The sequence below is a fragment of the Hyperolius riggenbachi genome, chromosome 7 (assembly GCF_040937935.1).
Source record: "Hyperolius riggenbachi isolate aHypRig1 chromosome 7, aHypRig1.pri, whole genome shotgun sequence".
NCBI lineage: Eukaryota > Metazoa > Chordata > Amphibia > Anura > Hyperoliidae > Hyperolius > Hyperolius riggenbachi.
In genome coordinates, this window is record NC_090652.1 from 284,943,024 (window position 1) to 284,965,723 (window position 22,700).

Genomic DNA, 22,700 nt, shown 5'->3' on the forward strand with positions numbered 1-22,700 from the left:
GTGGTTGCCTAGTAATGTGGCCGCATGTGTGAGGTCTAACATCACACACGTGCACTTTCTAGACAGCCACGTGAGGCGCGCATGTATGGAGAATGGAGAAAGCCTGGAGCTAGCAGAGGCCGCGGACAAGTAATGTATGACTTGCACTGTGCCCCGGGGGGAACATATAACATTAGGGGGGGACAGTCCCGTGGGTTTCATCGCGTTCGTTGCTCGTCCCAATATCGCATGCCGTTACCCCCACGCACCTGATTGAGCAAGTAGGCCCTACATCTTGCAGCATGTGTGATTGACTAATGCTACCAATTTTGGCCAGAAATTGGTCGCATTGTTGGTCGTGCATGCACTTGGCGGCACCAATTTTCATCGGATTTGATTATAATAATCGAATCGGATGGCCGATTGGCTGCCAAATCGTCTGATGTATGGCTACCTTAAGTGTGGGTGAGTGGCGGATGTGTAAGGGAAGGTCTTTCAGAGTAGGGGAGAGGATCAAGAGAAGTCTTGTTGGCGTGAGTGAGAAGAGGTGACCAGAGAGGAAGACAAGGAGAACAGTGTTAGTGGATCGGAAATCACATGTAGGATAGGGGTGCTCATTCCTGCGTAATTTAAATAAAATTAAATCGGCATTTCCAAACAGAGATTGGATTACCACGGAAATACCGCATTACCGCAACTCGGCAATTTCAGCCCAATCACAGAACTCAGTATACCGGATACTGATATTTTACTATCGGCTATTTCATGCACCCTTTCCAACGGGCGCCTTTATTAAACATATGCGTGTTTTAGGCTTTCCTGTATAAATGTTAGTAACCTCACAGGACTTCTTTCCAGTGGCACATATGAGACGGTAGATGCCCCCAGGGCTGGTTCTCTCATGATGAGGCAAGGTGAAACATTTGCATCAGGTGCAGAGATTACAGAAGCAGCATGTTTGTACTGTGTTTACACTACACTAGCATGCAGTCAGAGTAGGAGGAGAAGCGAGAGGAGAGCGAGGTGAAGAGGTCATCATTGGTGAAAAGCAGCTTGTTGTGCTGTGTGAGGAGTCTGACAGTGAGTGTGGAGGGGGGAGGCAGGAGAGCAGCAGTGTTTTATTTGACTTGCACAGCAGAAGGGAGAAGGTGAAGCTGCTGTCCAGAGTGAGGAGGAATGGAGTGGCTGAGGGTGAGCAGTTTGTTTGTCACAGACTCACAGCCAGTGTGCTATTGGGTTGAGCTGCAGCATGTCATGTGAAAACATCAAATGATGCAGACTAAATTGTCAGGTGTTGAGCGATTATTCAAAATTGGGAAGGGGGGATGGGCTGCTAGTTTGCCTCAGGCAGCAAAACGTCTAGAACGAACTGGCCCTGGGTGTCCCATTAGGAGACAGTCTAGCCAGACTGCAACCCAAACATGGATCAACAATGACCACCAAGAGAGAGGTCTTTTTTCATTTCACAGGGATCCTTTTCAGCCTGCATCCACCTCTTCCTGACAGTAACCCGTAACTGCAGCCAGGCGTTTATAACAAAGCTTCCAAAGAAGGAAACATAATTATCCTTTAACAAGTCCTATAAATGTTTTTAGGCCTCCCATTGATTTATCGTGTTTCTTAACACGCAGGGAGGAATATTGACCCAGGCCTAAAAGGTTGTCTGTATGTCTATTAGACAAGTGATGTACAAATGAGAGTGATTGCTGGCCCTCTTTAATGTTCTGTAGCTCTGGTCAGATTTATAGCATCGCTCAGAGGCACGGCTATTTAAATCGCTGCCCACCCGGCTACTGGGCCTGCTGCGAAAGCACTTCATCCTCTCCCTCTTCTCAATCCCGAACAAGGAAATAGAATAAGTGGCCGTAAAAGGCGAATTGTCCTTAGGACAGCACTCAAACACTCTAGTCTTGTATATTATTTATGAAGGCATCAGAATACTGCTTATCGATCACAAGAGCAAACCGTACGAGCCCCCAACATGTCGTCCACGGTTAAATCATTCATTAGCCTCCTGCCAATAACCTATAGAGCATATTAGGAGGTGGATTGATCGCTGTCGATTTTATGGAGGTAAAAAAAAAGACGTGATGACTGACGGGCACTTGTTAGGTCAACACATTAGCAATAGACGGCTCTTAAAAGTGTTGGCTACATTTTATCCTGGTGGGAAAATGCTTTTTTTATCAGATGTAAATCTTTCTCTTGGTTGCCTTGCCTGTTCAGAGGACAGAGCCTAAAGTGGACATGAACTTCTGGCACAGAACAGAAGGAAACCACAGAGACATGCACCCTGTATGTGTTTAGAGAGTTTTGCCTGTCTAAGGCCCCTTTCCCACTTGCACGTTTTCATTGCGGTGCATTACCCGTTTTTAACGCACGGTGATGCTAAAACAATAAAAGTCCGTGGGACATTTCAGATCCCATGCAATGCGCTGGAAGCATCCAATCTCTGACGCTAGGTCAACACCACATTATGGGACAGCTTCTGTGGTAACGCACGTTGACTGCAAGTCATGTAATAGTGCCGCAGATATTTTAAACTGTTTCGTGTTAGCGTTGCATTGAACATGCGCAGACACACATTTTTTCAGGACACTAGAATGCAATGCATAATTTCGCCACAGGAAGTTAGCGGTAGAAAGCCTCATTTATGATGTGATTTGGACATTCACGCTCATTAAAGTGGACCTGAACACTTGCACATAAAACATAGAGAAATGCACCCTGTAACTATTTATAGAGTTTAGCCTGTTTAATTCCACCTCATCTGTGTCTAATCACAAGTTGTAATTTGATCTTTGCCCTGTGTCACATGACTGCCATGGCAGAAATGGCAGATAAGGTCATTTAAAAGCACAGGATGTTAACAATATGTCTGCTTCCATGCATCAAAAAGTAGAAACTGTGCACATTTATTTTAAAATTTGTATCGGCTGTAACAAAGAAATATTATTTGTTTAAAGGTTATTATGCTGTTGTGTATATTTTAGAGCAGAGAGGACATTCTGAGTTCAGGTCCACTTTAACCCAGGTATCTGCTTGTTTTTGGTGGTGTAATGTGATCATCCAATCACACCGCAATGACAACGCTGGTTTCCGATGTGAAACCGGCCTCATTCCCCCTCATCTGTGACTCATCACAACTACAATTCGATCTCTCAGCTGTGTCAGCTGGCTGCCTGAGCAGAGCAGCTAATATGTAAACACAGGATGTTTACCCTATGTCTGCTTCCTTGAAAGCAAGACGTAGACACAATGCAGATTGATTGCAGGATTTGTATCTGCTGTAACAAAGAAATGTTTTCCTTTATTGCTGTTGCTTATCTTTTAGAGCAGAGAGGAAGTTCTGAGTTCAGGTCCGTTTTAAGACTAAAACGTTTCAAGCATATAATGCCGTGTGTATCTGCGCTGGGTAACAGAAGACAACGAGGATGGAGACTTAAGAGCTTGTATGGGTAACTTAGTGGAAGTGTACTTAAAATAATTGCTCAATAATGCAATGTACTTACATCACCAGATTTATTTTTTCTTCTAAAATAGCTTTGTGCTATCATTATTAATTACATTTCATCGCCGACAGTCAGTACACAGGAGGTAGATAGCGACTAGCCAGTGCACAGACTCCATTTACCAAGACAAAAGCAGTAGGAGTGGTTTATAAACCGTATTCTAAAGCTTTGTTTACATGGATATCCTTTGAGGCTCGAGAGTGTTTTAAAGCCCTTAAAATGCTCTCATGTGAGATCTCCACTCATGGAAATGTTCCAGTACACACAAGAGCATTTTTTTTTCTATTTCTTGTTTTTATTGACTTTCCAGCATATAAGGAATAATGATACAATTCATATAGTTGAAACAATAGTAGAAGATTAAACATTGTATATGAATGACTTCATAAAGTAAAAGTGTTCAACTAAATACTAACTTGAATATCTGTGTACACATTAAACTAAAGTCAAATGTATACACACAAGAGCATTTTTAAAGGACCACTATCTCGAACAAAGTAGGCAGTTCAAATCTGACAGAACCGACAGGTTTTGGGCCAGTCCATCGCCTCATGGGGGATTCTCAGGGTTTTCTTTGTTTTCAACAACATTTCCTGAACAGCAGTTGCAAATTCTAACTGACAAAACAGTGTGCAAGTGAGTAGGGGGGCTGGCTGGTATCTTACTACTTTGGCAGTTAAACTGCCTACTTTTTCATGATAGTGGTCCTTTAAGGCAGAATATTCAAGTTGCGCCCTAAAGAGAGAGAGAGAGCAGAAGACGAATACCCTATTAGATAAATTGGTGGAAGCCGACAATGTAGCCAAACAAAACCCATCAATAGATAATATTACTAGATTAAATACAATAAAAACAGAATTAAATTTAGTTCTGGATAGGAACTGTGAAGAAGAAATTAGGAAAAATAAAATCACATTTAAAAAAAATATTAATAGATCTGGTAGGTTTATGGCAAATTACCTTAAAAGTGGAATGAAGAGGAATAATAACATTGAAAAAATTAGAGATGATAATGGAGAGATAAAGATTAGACCCGAAGAAATAGGGGAAGTTTTTACCAATTATTATGAAAAATTGTATAATTTGAGCAGTGCAGTAGGTCAGGACCCCGGGGAGTATCTGATGAAGGTGAAATTGCCGGAGGTTGAAGAGGAGATGTGGGCAATGTTAGACGCTCCAATATCGGAGTCAGAATTTAAAGAGACGGTACGCAAATTGAAAAAGGGGAAAAGTCCGGGCCCGGACGGATTCCCTGGGGAATTCTATGAATGTGTAGCGGAGGAGGTGGCCCCGCTATTCTGTAGCCTCGTTAATCAAGACACATTTCCTATAACCTTCTCTAAAGAAACTAATATGGCTTTTATCTCTGTAATCCTGAAAGAGGGAGGGAACCCGGAAAATTGTAAACAATACAGGCCGATATCTCTGATTAATACAGATGTAAAAATCTACTCGAGAATCTTGGCCTCAAGATTAGAGAATGCCATAGAACATATAATAAGTAAACAACAAAGTGGCTTTAGGAGGAATAAACACATCCAGGAAAATATCTATGCTGCCATTAGCTTTATTCATGCCTGTAAAAAAAAAAATGAAGAAGCGATAGTAGTAACAATAGACGCCGAAAAGGCATTTGATAGAATCTCAAGAGAATTTATGTTTAAAACTTTACAGAAATATGGCCTTACAGAAACATTTATCAATAGAATTAAGAAACTTTATGAGAATCAGTCATCTAGTGTGAAGCTGAACGGCTCCCTAGCGGGAAGTTTTAGATTACAAAATGGGGTACGTCAGGGGTGCCCACTGTCTCCGATCCTCTTCAACCTCTGCGTAGAACCGATTATTAGCCTAATTCAGAACGATCCCCAGATAGAGGGGCTGCCACTGAAGGGAACAGAATTAAAACTACTAGCCTATGCAGATGATATACTTTTGACCCTAACAAAACCAATAAGTTCATTGAAGAAAACTTGGGAATTATTGGAGGAATTTTGTATCCATTCAAATTTTAAAATTAATAACGGGAAGACTAAAATCTTAAATATAGGTTGCTCAAATGAGATACGAACAGTAATTCAAAAATCAAACCAACTAGAATGGTGTGAAGACTCTGTCAGATACCTGGGGATCCTGCTAAGTAGCAACCCAGATATGCTGTTTTTGGATAATTTTCCCCTACTAATTAAGAACTGTAAAAAGATATTAAAGGGAGCGGACCGTCCCTGTTTTAATGCCCTGGGAAGGTTGGATATTATTAAGATGCTTATCCTCCCCAAGATTTTATTTGTACTCCAATGTCTCCCGGTAGCCATACCTCATTATTGGTTTATGGATGTGAATAATATCCTTCAAAAATTTATTTGGGCTAATGGGAAACGCAAAATTAAATATGCCCAGCTGATGAGGGAGAGAGAACAGGGAGGAATGGATGCCCCGGATATCCGAACCTATTATAAAAGTATACACCTAGCAAGGGTGATTGACTGGAGGGTAGGTTCTGAAGAGAAACTGTGGGTAGCGACAGAAGAAGGGGAAGTAGATCTTGAACATCTATTTACTTGGATACCGGGAAACATTCGGGATATAAAAAACCGGGCCTCACATCCACTTATTGCCCCGACACTCAGGACGCTGTATGATTTTGTGGTAGAGTGGGATAGGAGGGCGGGTACCTCCCCCCTGGTCACATTAAGAGATAATGAGGAATTTCCTCCAGGTATCCAAAGGGGCTGGTTTGTCTCTAACAGACTGGACAAGGAGACCCGGATTTTGGATTTATTGGGTAATCATGATTTGAGGATTATTGGCTCCCTGAGAAGGGAGAACAATATTTGTCCATGGGGTATAATGCAAATCAATAGTTATCTGAGAACGTTAGATAAGAAAAGGTTGGGTATAAGAACAAATATCAACAAGATAGAAAAATTTATTTTTTTTAGGGAAAGACCGGCAAACTTGTTATCCCGGATATATAAATTTATTAGAGGGGGAAAGCCGGAGAAACCCCTTATATGGCAAAAAAAATGGGAAGAGGATATACGAAGCAACTGGGGAAAAGATCTATGGGATAAGATCTATCAGATTATTTGGAAATATCCGAACCGTAGATGTCAACTCTCTCAATACAAAATTCTATCTAGATGGCACCTTACCCCGTCCAGACTGGCTAAGTTCTCCGTGAATGGGGTGGATCGCTGTTGGAGATGTGACCAGGAGGGAGGGGACCAGATTCATATGTGGTGGGCATGCCCCCGGGTGTATCAATCCTGGCAAGTATTAGAGGATTTTTGGAGTAAATATATGCAAAGAAATATACATATAAGCTGTTTAGAAGCAGTATTTGGAGTGGTAGAAGCTGAAGAGAATACCCAATTTAGGGATCTCAGAGAAATTGGGAGCCTGGTGGCACGAAATATTTTAGCAAAGCAATGGAAGGATAAGAACCCATTAGCTTTTGAAACATGGCTGACGGGGATGAGTTCTTTTTGGGAGGAGGTCCTGTCGGAGGGATCAGAGAATATAAGGGGACCTAATAGGTTAAAAAGATTAAAGGAATTTTGGATGGATTTGCTATGGAAGGAAGAGGAATCAACAGAAACTGGAGGCTCTGGTGTAGACCTGGTTAATAGGTAAATGAGTAGGTGTGGTTTGAATGCGGGCGGGTAGGGAGGAAGGATAAGGGACGAATGGGATACTTGGTTTTTGAATGTGGTCTGGATGCTTTGTCTAAAAGATGTGGGAATGACGGAGTGGGGGGGGAGGGGGGTGTGTTGGAGGATAAGTGGAAAAGAATTTATGTAGTTTGGTTTAGGGGTCTATAGCATACTTAGCTCTAGAAGGCATTTTTTTATTTTTTTTTCTGTCCACTTGAGGTTAATAAATTAAGATAATAAAATAAGATTAATCGAACTATGATGCAACCTCTAGCCGGACATATGGAGACTTTCAATGAAGCTCGAATTATGGTCCGGCATGGGCAAGGTCAAGCCTCGCTGAGTTCGAAAAAAAAAAAAAAGAAAGAAAAAGAAAAAAAAAAAAAAAAAAAAAAAAAGAAAGAAAAGAAGGAAAAAAAAAAAAAAAAAAAAAAAAAAAAAAAAAAAAAAAGAATATTCAAGTTTAAAAAAAAGCATGTGGCATCTGGTGGGGGCATTTACGGGGGAGACGGATCTACGGAAAACTGTGTTGATGGTATGCAATGCAATTGTGCCCTGGAAATGGGAAGGGGGGCACACCCAACAATAATTTAAAGGTGTAGTTGGATTGCGTCCAAGTTGCAGTCAAGTATTACATGTAAGAATGCAACACGGAATTGGTTTATTGTATAATTACACCCAAATAACAACAAAAACTAGAATCTATAAGGAGGCGCCTTTCCATTTGTCGCTATCACTGCGCAGATGTCGGCCCGGCTGCTCACGTCCTACAACGGCCAGGAGTGCGCAGAGTGCTTCCAGCCGCTGTATGACACGAGCAACGGGCTGACATCTGCGCAGTGATATTAACTCCGGCAACCTAGAAGAAGCTACGGGAGAGGGGCTTTAGGTGAGAAAGAGGAGTGTCAGGGGAGAACAGGGCGAGCGGTGGCCATCAGGACAGCTCCCCATAAATGCCCCCGTTTCTCCAACGTTTTTCACCTCTGGTATCCTTTAATAAGCGGATATATCATAGTATTCCAGCAGTTCTGGAGGTGTGTTTAGCTTTCTTGGACAACAAGGGGACAGTTTGCATATTCAGCAGTGATGCATTGTGGGAGATATCTAATGCTCACTCCAACCTGAATATTTGAAAATGCCGTCTGTTTTGAGAGGGCAAACTTCTGATTTGCATATCTTAAAAAGACATGGAAATGCGGAATTCCAGCACACACTGCATTTTTGCTAATGATTATTGTCTTGCGATTTTCATGGTTTAATTGTTCTATATTCCTTAAAGTAGTCATCAGGCAAACTATAGTAAAATGAGTGGTACTTACCGGGGGCTTCCTCCAGCTCCAAGCTCCCAGGATGTCCCTCGCCGCAGCTCTGCCCGCAGCCGTTCGCCGGAGCTCCGACCCGGCCCCGGCAATGACGTCAGAGCGACCTCCAGGTCGCTCTGTACTGCGCCTGCGTGAGCGGCGCTGTCAATCACCACCACGTGGGCCGGAGCGGACTGCGCAAGCGCAGAACTACTGTGCCTGCGCAATCCGCTCCGGCCCACGTGGTGGTGATTAACAGCGCCGCTCACGCATGCGCAGTACAGAGCGACCTGGAGGTCGCTCTGACGTCATTGCCGGGACCGTGTCGGACCTGCGGCGAACGGCTGTGGGGAGAGCTGCGGCGAGGGACATCCTGGGAGCTCGGAGCTGGAGGAAGCCCCCGGTAAGTACCACTCATTTTACTATAGTTTGCCTGATGACTCCTTTAAAGGAAACCTGAACAGAAATCAGCAGCCTTTTACTTGCCTGGGGTTTCTTCCAGCCCCCCGTAGTCTGTGAGGTCCCGCCGTGTCCTCTCCATTCTCCCGCTGGTGGCCGAGTTACATGTATGACCCACACGTGAGTCACGGTGACTGTGCATGTGCAGCCCTGTCTGCACGCCAATCTTTATTGCACTCCCATTGCCAGTTCTGTGCATGCTGCATGGCTCATTTTTCTGAGAACCGTGCATGCGCAGATTGCCCATTGTGACGTTTAGGTTATCTTTAACAAATTGTTAAAAGAACCACCAGTTTTTCCCTCTCCAATATTTAACACTAACCCCCCCCCATATCAGGATGGGGTTTGACACTAGAAGGGGGGGAGGGGATTAGGATCACAGAAAAAAAATGAAGGCGGGGGGATGTTAAAGGACCACTATCGTGAAAAGGTGTAATATACATGTAAACACATATAATAAGAAGTATGTTTCTTCCTTAGTAAAATGAGCCATCAATTTTTTCCTATGTTGCTGTCACTAACAGTAGGAAGTAGAAATCTGACATTACCGACAGGTTTTGGATCAGCTCATTTCCTCAGTGGGGATTCTTTGCATGGCCTTTATTGTTTATAAAAACACTCCTTGAAAAGGATTTATACAAAGGCCAGCCTCCCTGCTCGCTGCACAGTTTTTTGGCAATTGGACAGAGCAACTGCCATTTACTAAGTGCTTTTGAAAATAAAGAAAACACTGAGAATTCCCCATGAGTAGATGGACTGGTCTAAAACCTGTCGGTTCTGTCAGATTTCTATTACCTACTGTAAGTGACAGCAACATGGGAGAAAAGTAATTTATATCTCATTTTAATCTGGGAAATATATACTTCTTATTTGAATACGTTTTCATGTTCTTTAAATTGTATGATTTTCACGATATTGGTCCTTTAAGATTGGGCAGGATGAAAAGGGGTGTTCTTTAATAGCTAGTAGAGCAACGTGGGAAGTTATGGTAAAAACCAGGATGTGTTCATAATCATAATTGTGTTAAGTGGTTATTTTTCCATTTAGAAGATGTTTTTGATTGTAGAGCATTGTTTTAGACACTAAACAAAACGTTTAACAGTTTGGTGCTCAGGTTAACGGCAGGAAAAGCATATTTCAAAATGTATTAGATAGTAAGCACATTTGTATGCTGCCTGCTTACCAAGGGGTTTCTGACTACAGGTACTCAAGGTGATATTTCTCTTTGAAGTTGGAGGTAAACAGTAATCTTTACATCAACTGCAATGGCTAGAACACTCACAAAACTAGACAGCTGGAATTTTGATCCGGTAGACATTAGAGATAAGTGTCTAGAACTAGTGTTGGGCGAACATCTAGATGTTCGGGTTCGGGCCGAACAGGCCGAACATGGCCGCGATGTTCGGGTGTTCGACCCGAACTCCGAACATAATGGAAGTCAATGGGGACCCGAACTTTTGTGCTTTGTAAAGCCTCCTTACATGCTACATACCCCAAATTTACAGGGTATGTGCACCTTGGGAGTGGGTACAAGAGGGAAAAAAAATTTAGCAAAAAGAGCTTATAGTTTTTGAGAAAATCGATTTTAAAGTTTCAAAGGGAAAACTGTCTTTTAAATGCGGGAAATGTCTGTTTTCTTTGCACAGGTAACATGCTTTTTGTCGGCATGCAGTCATAAATGTAATACATATAAGAGGTTCCAGGAAAAGGGACCGGTAACGCTAACCCAGCAGCAGCACACGTGATGGAACAAGAGGAGGGTGGCGCAGGAGGAGAAGGCCACGCTTTGAGACACAACAACCCAGGCCTTGCATGAGGACAAGAAGCGTGCGGATAGCAATTTGCATTTTGTCGCCATGCAGTCATAAATGTAATACAGATAAGAGGTTCAATAAACAGGGACCGGAAACGCTAACCCATCACAGATGTTCATTGTTCATGTTACTTGGTTGGGGTCCGGGAGTGTTGCGTAGTCGTTTCCAATCCAGGATTGATTCATTTTAATTTGAGTCAGACGGTCTGCATTTTCTGTGGAGAGGCGGATACGCCGCCGATCTGTGACGATGCCTCCGGCAGCACTGAAACAGCGTTCCGACATAACGCTGGCTGCCGGGCAAGCCAGCACCTCTATTGCGTACATTGCCAGTTTGTGCCAGGTGTCTAGCTTCGATACCCAATAGTTGAAGGGTGCAGATGGATTGTTCAACACAGCTACGCCATCTGACATGTAGTCCTTGACCATCTTCTCCAGGCGATCGGTGTTGGAGGTGGATCTGCACGCTTGCTGTTCTGTGTGCTGCTGCATGGGTGTCAGAAAATTTTCCCACTCCAAGGACACTGCCGATACCATTCCCTTTTGGGCACTAGCTGCGGCTTGTGTTGTTTGCTGCCCTCCTGGTCGTCCTGGGTTTGCGGAAGTCAGTCTGTCGGCGTACAACTGGCTAGAGGAGGGGGAGGATGTCAATCTCCTCTCTAAAGTCTCCACAAGGGCCTGCTGGTATTCTTCCATTTTGACCTGTCTGGCTCTTTCTTCAAGCAGTTTTGGAACATTGTGTTTGTACCGTGGATCCAGAAGGGTATAAACCCAGTAATTGGTGTTGTCCAGAATGCGCACAATGCGTGGGTCGCGTTCAATGCAGTCCTAGGCCGAAGAGGTCATAGCCTAGGGTCACAAAACCTGTTTATTGGGCAATTTCAATGGTGGCGAGTCTGACGTACATAAATCGCAGCAATGGCCGTTAGCAACGTCTGAATCTCACGAAATGTCTCATGCAGGTAGAAGACATATTGTTAGACTTGGGCTCCAAAGATGGGTTCCCTACATCTCTGCAAACCAGAGTTACAGGGCTCCAAATTTGGTAAAATCCCCCATAGGCTTTCATTGGGCCTCCTATTTACAGTTCCAAAATCTCACATCTTTTCAAAGGGCAATTACTCAGCAGTGGCAAATTTTCTAGCATTGTAGGGACCCTTAGGGGGAACATGACTGGTGAGTTTCGGGCCCCTAGGCCGAAGAGGTCATAGCCTAGGGTCACAAAAACCTGTTTATTGGGGCTATTTCAATGGTAGTGATGGTGACGTACATAAATCGCAGCAATGGCCGTTAGCAAAGTCTGAATCTCACGAAATGTCTCATGCAGGTAGAAGACATATTGTTAGACTTGGATTCCAAAGATGGGGTCCCTACATCTCTGCAAACCAGAGTTACAGGGGTCCAAAATTGGTAAAATCCCCCATAGGATTTCATTGGCTCCCTATTTCACTTTCCAAAATCTCACATCTTTTCAAAGGGCAATGGCTCAGCAGTACCAAATTTTCTAGCATTGTAGGGACCCTTAGGGGGAACATGACTGGTGAGTTTCGGGCCCCTAGGCCGAAGAGGTCATAGCCTAGGGTCACAAAAACCTGTTTATTGGGGCTATTTCAATGGTAGTGATGGTGACGTACATAAATCGCAGCAATGGCCGTTAGCAAAGTCTGAATCTCACGAAATGTCTCATGCAGGTAGAAGACATATTGTTAGACTTGGATTCCAAAGATGGGGTCCCTACATCTCTGCAAACCAGAGTTACAGGGGTCCAAAATTGGTAAAATCCCCTATAGGATTTCATTGGCTCCCTATTTCACTTTCCAAAATCTCACATCTTTTCAAAGGGCAATGGCTCAGCAGTACCAAATTTTCTAGCATTGTAGGGACCCTTAATGGGAACATGACTGGTGAGTTTCGGGCCCCTAGGCCGAAGAGGTCATAGCCTAGGGTCACAAAAACCTGTTTATTGGGGCTATTTCAATGGTAGTGATGGTGACGTACATAAATCGCAGCAATGGCCGTTAGCAAAGTCTGAATCTCACGAAATGTCTCATGCAGGTAGAAGACATATTGTTAGACTTGGATTCCAAAGATGGGGTCCCTACATCTCTGCAAACCAGAGTTACAGGGGTCCAAAATTGGTAAAATCCCCCATAGGATTTCATTGGCTCCCTATTTCACTTTCCAAAATGTCACATCTTTTCAAAGGGCAATGGCTCAGCAGTACCAAATTTTCTAGCATTGTAGGGACCCTTAGGGGGAACATGACTGGTGAGTTTCGGGCCCCTAGGCCGAAGAGGTCATAGCCTAGGGTCACAAAAACCTGTTTATTGGGGCTATTTCAATGGTAGTGATGGTGACGTACATAAATCGCAGCAATGGCCGTTAGCAAAGTCTGAATCTCACGAAATGTCTCATGCAGGTAGAAGACATATTGTTAGACTTGGATTCCAAAGATGGGGTCCCTACATCTCTGCAAACCAGAGTTACAGGGGTCCAAAATTGGTAAAATCCCCCATAGGATTTCATTGGCTCCCTATTTCACTTTCCAAAATCTCACATCTTTTCAAAGGGCAATGGCTCAGCAGTACCAAATTTTCTAGCATTGTAGGGACCCTTAATGGGAACATGACTGGTGAGTTTCGGGCCCCTAGGCCGAAGAGGTCATAGCCTAGGGTCACAATAACCTGTTTATTGGGGCTATTTCAATGGTAGTGATGGTGACGTACATAAATCGCAGCAATGGCCGTTAGCAAAGTCTGAATCTCACGAAATGTCTCATGCAGGTAGAAGACATATTGTTAGACTTGGATTCCAAAGATGGGGTCCCTACATCTCTGCAAACCAGAGTTACAGGGGTCCAAAATTGGTAAAATCCCGCATAGGATTTCATTGGCTCCCTATTTCACTTTCCAAAATCTCACATCTTTTCAAAGGGCAATGGCTCAGCAGTACCAAATTTTCTAGCATTGTAGGGACCCTTAGGGGGATCATGACTGGTGAGTTTTGCCACTGCTGAGCCATTGCCCTTTGAAATGGTGTGAGATTTTGGAACGGTAAATAGGAGGCCCAATGAAAGCCTATGGGGGATTTTACCAATTTTGGACCCCTGTAACTCTGGTTTGCAGAGATGTAGGGACCCCATCGTTGGAATCTAAGTCTAACAATATGTCTTCTACCTGCATGAGACATTTCGTGAGATTCAGACGTTGCTAACGGCCATGGCTGAGATTTATGTACGCCACCATCACTACCATTGAAATAGCCCAAATAAACAGGTTTTTGTGACCCTAGGCTATGACCTCTTCGGCCTAGGGGCCCAAAACTCACCAGTCATGTTCCCCCTAAGGGTCCCTACAATGCTAGAAAATTTGGTACTGCTGAGCCATTGCCCTTTGAAAAGATGTGAGATTTTGGAAAGTGAAATAGGGAGCCAATGAAATCCTATGGGGGATTTTACCAATTTTGGACCCCTGTAACTCTGGTTTGCAGAGATGTAGGGACCCCATCTTTGGAATCCAAGTCTAACAATATGTCTTCTACCTGCATGAGACATTTCGTGAGATTCAGACTTTGCTAACGGCCATTGCTGCGATTTATGTACGTCACCATCACTACCATTGAAATAGCCCCAATAAACAGGTTTTTGTGACCCTAGGCTATGACCTCTTCGGCCTAGGGGCCCGAAACTCACCAGTCATGTTCCCCCTAAGGGTCCCTACAATGCTAGAAAATTTGGTACTGCTCAGCCATTGCCCTTTGAAAAGATGTGACATTTTGGAAAGTGAAATAGGGAGCCAATGAAATCCTATGGGGGATTTTACCAATTTTGGACCCCTGTAACTCTGGTTTGCAGAGATGTAGGGACCCCATCTTTGGAATCCAAGTCTAACAATATGTCTTCTACCTGCATGAGACATTTCGTGAGATTCAGACTTTGCTAACGGCCATTGCTGCGATTTATGTACGTCACCATCACTACCATTGAAATAGCCCCAATAAACAGGTTTTTGTGACCCTAGGCTATGACCTCTTCGGCCTAGGGGCCCGAAACTCACCAGTCATGTTCCCCCTAAGGGTCCCTACAATGCTAGAAAATTTGGTACTGCTGAGCCATTGCCCTTTGAAAAGATGTGAGATTTTGGAAAGTGAAATAGGGAGCCAATGAAATCCTATGGGGGATTTTACCAATTTTGGACCCCTGTAACTCTGGTTTGCAGAGATGTAGGGACCCCATCTTTGGAATCCAAGTCTAACAATATGTCTTCTACCTGCATGAGACATTTCGTGAGATTCAGACTTTGCTAACGGCCATTGCTGCGATTTATGTACGTCACCATCACTACCATTGAAATAGCCCCAATAAACAGGTTTTTGTGACCCTAGGCTATGACCTCTTCGGCCTAGGGGCCCGAAACTCACCAGTCATGTTCCCCCTAGGGGCCCTACAATGCTAGAAAATTTGGTACTGCTGAGCCATTGCCCTTTGAAAAGATGTGAGATTTTGGAAAGTGAAATAGGGAGCCAATGAAATCCTATGGGGGATTTTACCAATTTTGGACCCCTGTAACTCTGGTTTGCAGAGATGTAGGGACCCCATCTTTGGAATCCAAGTCTAACAATATGTCTTCTACCTGCATGAGACATTTCGTGAGATTCAGACTTTGCTAACGGCCATTGCTGCGATTTATGTACGTCACCATCACTACCATTGAAATAGCCCCAATAAACAGGTTTTTGTGACCCTAGGCTATGACCTCTTCGGCCTAGGGGCCCGAAACTCACCAGTCATGTTCCCCCTAGGGGCCCTACAATGCTAGAAAATTTGGTACTGCTGAGCCATTGCCCTTTGAAAAGATGTGAGATTTTGGAAAGTGAAATAGGGAGCCAATGAAATCCTATGGGGGATTTTACCAATTTTGGACCCCTGTAACTCTGGTTTGCAGAGATGTAGGGACCCCATCTTTGGAATCCAAGTCTAACAATATGTCTTCTACCTGCATGAGACATTTCGTGAGATTCAGACTTTGCTAACGGCCATTGCTGCGATTTATGTACGTCACCATCACTACCATTGAAATAGCCCCAATAAACAGGTTTTTGTGACCCTAGGCTATGACCTCTTCGGCCTAGGGGCCCGAAACTCACCAGTCATGTTCCCCCTAAGGGTCCCTACAATGCTAGAAAATTTGCCACTGCTGAGTAATTGCCCTTTGAAAAGATGTGAGATTTTGGAACTGTAAATAGGAGGCCCAATGAAAGCCTATGGGGGATTTTACCAAATTTGGAGCCCTGTAACTCTGGTTTGCAGAGATGTAGGGAACCCATCTTTGGAGCCCAAGTCTAACAATATGTCTTCTACCTGCATGAGACATTTCGTGAGATTCAGACGTTGCTAACGGCCATTGCTGCGATTTATGTACGTCAGACTCGCCACCATTGAAATTGCCCAATAAACAGGTTTTGTGGCCCTAGGCTATGACCTCTTCGGCCTAGGACTGCATTGAACGCGACCCACGCATTGTGCGCATTCTGGACAACACCAATTACTGGGTTTATACCCTTCTGGATCCACGGTACAAACACAATGTTCCAAAACTGCTTGAAGAAAGAGCCAGACAGGTCAAAATGGAAGAATACCAGCAGGCCCTTGTGGAGACTTTAGAGAGGAGATTGACATCCTCCCCCTCCTCTAGCCAGTTGTACGCCGACAGACTGACTTCCGCAAACCCAGGACGACCAGGAGGGCAGCAAACAACACAAGCCGCAGCTAGTGCCCAAAAGGGAATGGTATCGGCAGTGTCCTTGGAGTGGGAAAATTTTCTGACACCCATGCAGCAGCACACAGAACAGCAAGCGTGCAGATCCACCTCCAACACCGATCGCCTGGAGAAGATGGTCAAGGACTACATGTCAGATGGCGTAGCTGTGTTGAACAATCCATCTGCACCCTTCAACTATTGGGTATCGAAGCTAGACACCTGGCACAAACTGGCAATGTACGCAATAGAGGTGCTGGCTTGCCCGGCAGCCAGCGTTATGTCGGAACGCTGTTTCAGTGCTGCCGGAGGCATCGTCACAGATCGGCGGCGTATCCGCCTCTCCACAGAAAATGCAGACCGTCTGACTCAAATTAAAATGAATCAATCCTGGATTGGAAACGACTACGCAACACTCCCGGACCCCAACCAAGTAACATGAACAATGAACATCTGTGATGGGTTAGCGTTTCCAGTCCCTGTTTATTGAACCTCTCATCTGTATTACATTTATGACTGCATGGCGACAAAATGCAAATTGCTATCCGCACGCTTCTTGTCCTCATGCAAGGCCTGGGTTGTTGTGTCTCAAAGCGTGGCCTTCTCCTCCTGCGCCACCCTCCTCTTGTTCCATCACGTGTGCTGCTGCTGGGTTAGCGTTACCGGTCCCTTTTCCTGGAACCTCTTATATGTATTACATTTATGACTGCATGCCGACAAAAAGCATGTTACCTGTGCAAAGAAAACAGACATTTCCCGCATTTAAAAGACAGTTTTCCCTTTGAAACTTTAAAATCGATTTTCTCAAAAACTATAAGCTCTTTTTGCTAAATTTTTTTTCCTCTTGTACCCACTCCCAAGGTGCACATACCCTGTAAATTTGGGGTATATAGCATGTAAGGAGGCTTTACAAAGCACGAAAGTTCGGGTCCCCATTGACTTCCATTATGTTCGGAGTTCGGCCATGTTCGGCCCGAACCCGAACATCTAGATGTTCGCCCAACACTACACGTGACCCGTTCGGCCAATCACAGCGCTAGCCGAACGTTCGGGTAACGTTCGGCCATGCGCTCTTAGTTCGGCCATATGGCCGAACAGTTTGGCCGAACACCATTAGGTGTTCGGCCGAACCCGAACATCACCCGAACAGGGTGATGTTCTGCAGAACCCGAACAGTGGCGAACACTGTTCGCCCAACACTATCTAGAACGTAGTGTAACTTGTCATGCTTCTCCTTAAAGAGAAACTCAGACCAAGAATGAAACTTTATCCCAATCAGTAGCTGATACCCCCTTTTACATGAGAAATCTATTCCTTTTCACAAAAGTTTCATCAGGGGGCTCTGCATGGCTGATATTGTGGTGAAACCCCTACCACAGGAAACTGTCAGGACCATGGTCCTGACAGTTTCCTGTTTGTGAACCTCGTTGCATTGTGGGAAATAGCAGTTTACAGCTGTTTCCAACTGCTAAAAAAGCAAGCAGCATCTCCTTCCAGTGACATCACCTGCCAGCAGTAAAAATGTCTCCACGCCATCCGCCCCTTCCCTTCCATTCCACGCAGTTTATTTACATGCAGGAAGTCTCAGGTCGCATCCCGACCCCACACCACGGGTCGGGTTGACTTTCCCGCATACGATGGCCCCCAGGATTGCCGCGGCTGCGCAGTCCGCATAGACGCGAGTACAGATGTGCAGCTTTAGTGCCTCCTCCAGCTGCATTACTTCCAACAGTCAGCCTGACCCGTGGTGTGGGTCGGGATGCGACATGGGGCTGCCTGCATGTTGATAAACTGGAAAAATCATCTGGAAAAATCTTCTTATGGGTATAAACCTTAAAGGGGAACTTCAGCCTAAACAAACATACTGTTATTAAGTTACATTAGTTATGTTAATTAGAATAGATAGGTAATATAATCTCTTACCCACCCTGTTTTAAAAGAACAGGCAAATGTTTGTGATTCATGGGGGCTGCCATCTTTGTCATGGGGGCAGCCATCTTTTTGGTTGAAAGGAGGTAACAAGGAGCAGGAGACACAGTTCCAACTGTCCTGTGTCCTGATAACCCCTCCCAGCTGCACACTCTAGGCTTCAAATGTCAAATTCAAAGTGTAAAAAAAAAAAGTGCACCAAAACAGCAGAACGAGAACAACAAAATCAGAAATCCCATCATGCTTTGCACAGCATAAGGGGAAAACTGCCCGGGCAGTTTTCTTCTGTGCAGCTAAAAATGAGGCTTGTATAAGAGAAACAAAGTTCTGATGCTGTGAAACTGTTAAAGAAACACCAGGCCTTTTCAGTGCTGCTGAGTCGATTTTTAGTCCGGAGGTTCACTTTAACCCCGGACAATACTGTTGACAACAAAGTTGTAATTTAGCCAGGAAGACTGCCCCTCACTCCTGTTGTCCAGTGTTCATATGGCATATTGAAAATGGTTACTGTTTTTACAAAAACAAAAAAAATAGTGGTCTTCAAATATAGTCTTTGCCCAAATCAGTCATTCTCTCCTATTTGTCAGCACTTTTAGCACTAGACTCCGAAGACACTGTCTACACAGTTTGTATGTTCTCCAGGAAGTTAATTGGCTTCCACCAAGAAACTGGACTCTCAATTAATAGTGAGATTAGATTGTGAGCCCACTCAGGGGACTGTTAGTAAAATGAATTCTTTGATTTACTCTGTAAACTGCCTCAAAAAGTCAATAATACATAAATGTGCAATTAACTACATATATGGTTCTTGGAAGAACCTCAATCTCTATCTCGCTCTCTCATTCTCGGTCTTTGAACAAATCCAAAACATGTAATGGGTTGCAAATATTTTACTCAGCAAAATTTTCAGTAAAATGAATTTTGTGGTCCTCGATTTTTTTAAATAGTAGTCATTCATTATACACCATCTGCATTGTTAAACAATATATAATAACATTTTCCTTTGGCTTTTTGCAGCTGGATGTATTGGACGGACTGGGAGGAGGACGTTGTGGACGCCAGTTCCGGACGTATAGAGAAATCCTGGATGAATGGCTTTAATCGGCAGGTTTTTGTGACATCCAATATGCTGTGGCCAAATGGATTATCTCTGGATTATGAGAATGACATACTTTATTGGTGTGATGCCTATTACGACCACATCGAACAGGTTTTCCTGAATGGGACCAACAGAAAGGTGAATTAAATAGATTTTGCTGCAGTGACACTGGATTAAAGAAAACCTGAACTGAAAATTAAAAGTCAACATAAGCATACACAAGTCACACTTACTTCCATGTAGTCTACTCCTCAGTGTCTTTCTCCTGTCCCGCGTCCTGTTTGTTCACTGTGATCAAGGGAATTTTCCATCCTCCATTTTGAAAATGGCCATTACCCCATAACAGCTTTCTGGTCAGCACACAGTTAAACTGTAACATTGCCCACTTGAGCCATAGAGAAACATGGACATTACCTGGTACATCAGTTTTCCTCTCAGCTATAACTGACAGCAACTGATATTTTACTGACAGCAACTGATATATTTCAGATCTGACAAAATATTGTTGTCAGAACTGGAAGGGATTACTGTCAGAAGAAAATGGTGAGCTTCTGAGAGGAACTGATGGCAAGGTAACTATGCAATGGTCATTTGAAGTTACCTCATGTGCTTATTTTAAATATTTGTACTCAGTACAGGTTCTCTTTAAGATTTGATACGTTAGTGGGAATACATAACTGCATAGACTGGACACAGACTCTGTGGGGGATTTATGTTTCGTTGTCTGAGCAGTAGGGTGGACCTGCTAACCTCACAATTCTGAAATAATAATGTATGGCTTTCAGCATGGCCAGGCTGAAATCCAACAGCCAATAACTTCATTATTAATTTATTTAGAACATGGACCTTTTGTCTGAAACCTGTTGCAGGCATCTCCTACAGTGTCCTCTGACACCAAACCACAACTTGAATAGATGTGGAATAGGGATGGCCCTGCCTAGGAGAACTCACGGAGAAGCATGTGATCAGTTTGATTAGCTGATAGATTTGTAAGGTTCTGATTTGCTGTGATGACTTCCTGGTTTAGCACATGACCATGACCAGAACATCAGAGCCTTATAAATCTATCAACTGACCACATGCTTCTCCATGAATTCTCCTATACATTGTCATCCCTACTGTTGAATAAGCAGGTCAGCCGGAAGGATGTCAGATCGGCGTGTGCATTGATGTCACGGGGCGGGTGAGGGAGCAGCGCACACAATGTGAGTGCCTAATCCCTGACAGGTGACATAAATCAAGAGGTGTGTTCACATCTTTAAAGAGAACCTGTACTGAGTAAAATTATTTAAAATAAACACTCTAGGTAACTTCAAATGAACATTACATAGTTACCTTGCCATCAGTTCCTCTCAGAAACTCACCATTTTCTTCTGACAGTGATCCCTTCCAGTTCTGACAACATTTTGTCAGAACTGAAATATATCGGTTGCTATCAGTTGCTGTCAGTTACAGCTGAGAGGAGAACTGATGTGTCCATGTGGGCTCAAGTGGGCGATGTTACAGTTTAACTGTGTGCTGACCAGGAAGCTGTTATGGGGTAATGGCCATTTTCAAAATGGAGGACGGAGAATTCCATTGATCACAGTGGACAAACAGGACGCAGGAGAGGAAAAAGAGATTGAGGACTAGACTACACAGGAGGTAAGTATGACTTGTGTATGCTTATTTTGACTTTTAATTTTCAGTTCAGGTTTTCTTTAAGCAATCTAGGAGCTAGTGTTTTACCTTTAAATACTTTAGAATTTTCTTACTCAAATAATATGTCCTTCACAGAACAAATGCTAATTGTTTAAGTCCACAAGGGCAATTCACTATTGTTGATTCCATTCTGTATAAGCAGCTAATTGGTCCGTGAAAACCAACCTACACTGCCTGTCTATATATACCTTTTTTTGGAATACATAAATCAGAGCATTAACATTGTACTCAGGGTGAGCGTCGTTATTGTTCTCCTGCACAGAAAAGGTCACACTCATGGGAGTAACAACGGCCCCCACAATTGCAGGCGTTCCTAGTGGCATAGCAAATACAATAGGGGGTGCAGAGGTAGCGACCGCATTGGGGCCAGAGGGGCCCCGAAGGGTCCACCCTCTATCACAGTATTAGCTCTCTATTGGTCCTGTGCTCATAATAAACACTTCTACAAACTCACTGTGGCCATCTTGTGGCCAAATAGTAAAACTACACCCTAAAGCATTTTACATATACAAATACATTTGTTTTACACAATAAATTAACTCATTACCTCACACATTCCCACATCCCACATTTAATTTGTAATTTACAATAATATGCAATAAAGAAAAACATAAATAGTTACCTTAGGGACTGAAGTTTTTAAATATGTATGTCAGGAGGGTACAACACTGTTACTTTATAAACTACGGGCTTGTAATTAGGGATGGATGCAAAACTGAAAATGAAAATGCACCTTTATTTCCAAATAAAATATTGGCGCCAAACATTGTGATAGGGACATAATTTAAACGGTTTTATAACTGAGACAAATGGGCAAATACTGTTCATGGGTTTTAATTACAGTAGCATGCATTATTTAAAAACTATAATAGCCAAAAACTGAAAAATAATATTTTTCCCCACATTTTTTCCAATTTTCCCATTAAAACACATTTAGAATAAAATAATTCTTGGCATAATGTCCCACCTAAAGAAAGCCTAATTAGTGGTGAAAAAAAACAAGATATAGTTCATTTCATTGCGATAAGTAATAATAAAGTTATAGACGAATGAATGGAAGGAGTGCTGAAGGGTGAAAATTGCTCTGGCGTTTAAGGGGTAAAACCCCTCAGTGGTGAAGTGGTTAAAATACCTTTTTTTCTGGCTGTTTTCTTTCAATACAACTGAAGCATTGTAATGTGTTTTCTATCCCTTGATGTTTTCCTTTTTTTTTTTTTTTTTTCAGGTAGTCGGTAGCGGGAAGGAGCTAAACCATCCTTTTGGACTCTCCCATCACGGTCAATACATCTACTGGACGGATTACATGAACGGCTACATATTTCAACTCAATCTGAAGACCAATAATATTTCTCTTCTACGGCAAGAGAGACCACCGCTGTTTGGCTTACAGATTTATGACCTCAGGAAACAGCAAGGTACTGCGTCTCATCTGCTGACCACTGTGTACATAAAGATTGGTAAAGGCCACTATTTTATTTTCTTCCTCGTTATCACA

At 43.4% G+C, this 22,700-nt stretch overlaps 1 protein-coding gene across 6 annotated transcripts in view; it reads left to right on the forward strand.

Annotated features, from left to right (window-relative positions):
• The window catches only part of LRP1B (LDL receptor related protein 1B), a 2,031,260-nt gene that overhangs the window by 1,068,330 nt on the left and 940,230 nt on the right, over window positions 1-22,700 (forward strand). For all 6 annotated transcript variants that reach the window (XM_068245873.1, XM_068245875.1, XM_068245874.1 and 3 more), the window contains exons 13-14: window positions 19,423-19,642; window positions 22,431-22,620. In XM_068245873.1, coding sequence (XP_068101974.1) covers window positions 19,423-19,642; window positions 22,431-22,620 — 410 coding nt within the window. The remainder of the gene's footprint in view (window positions 1-19,422; window positions 19,643-22,430; window positions 22,621-22,700) is intronic.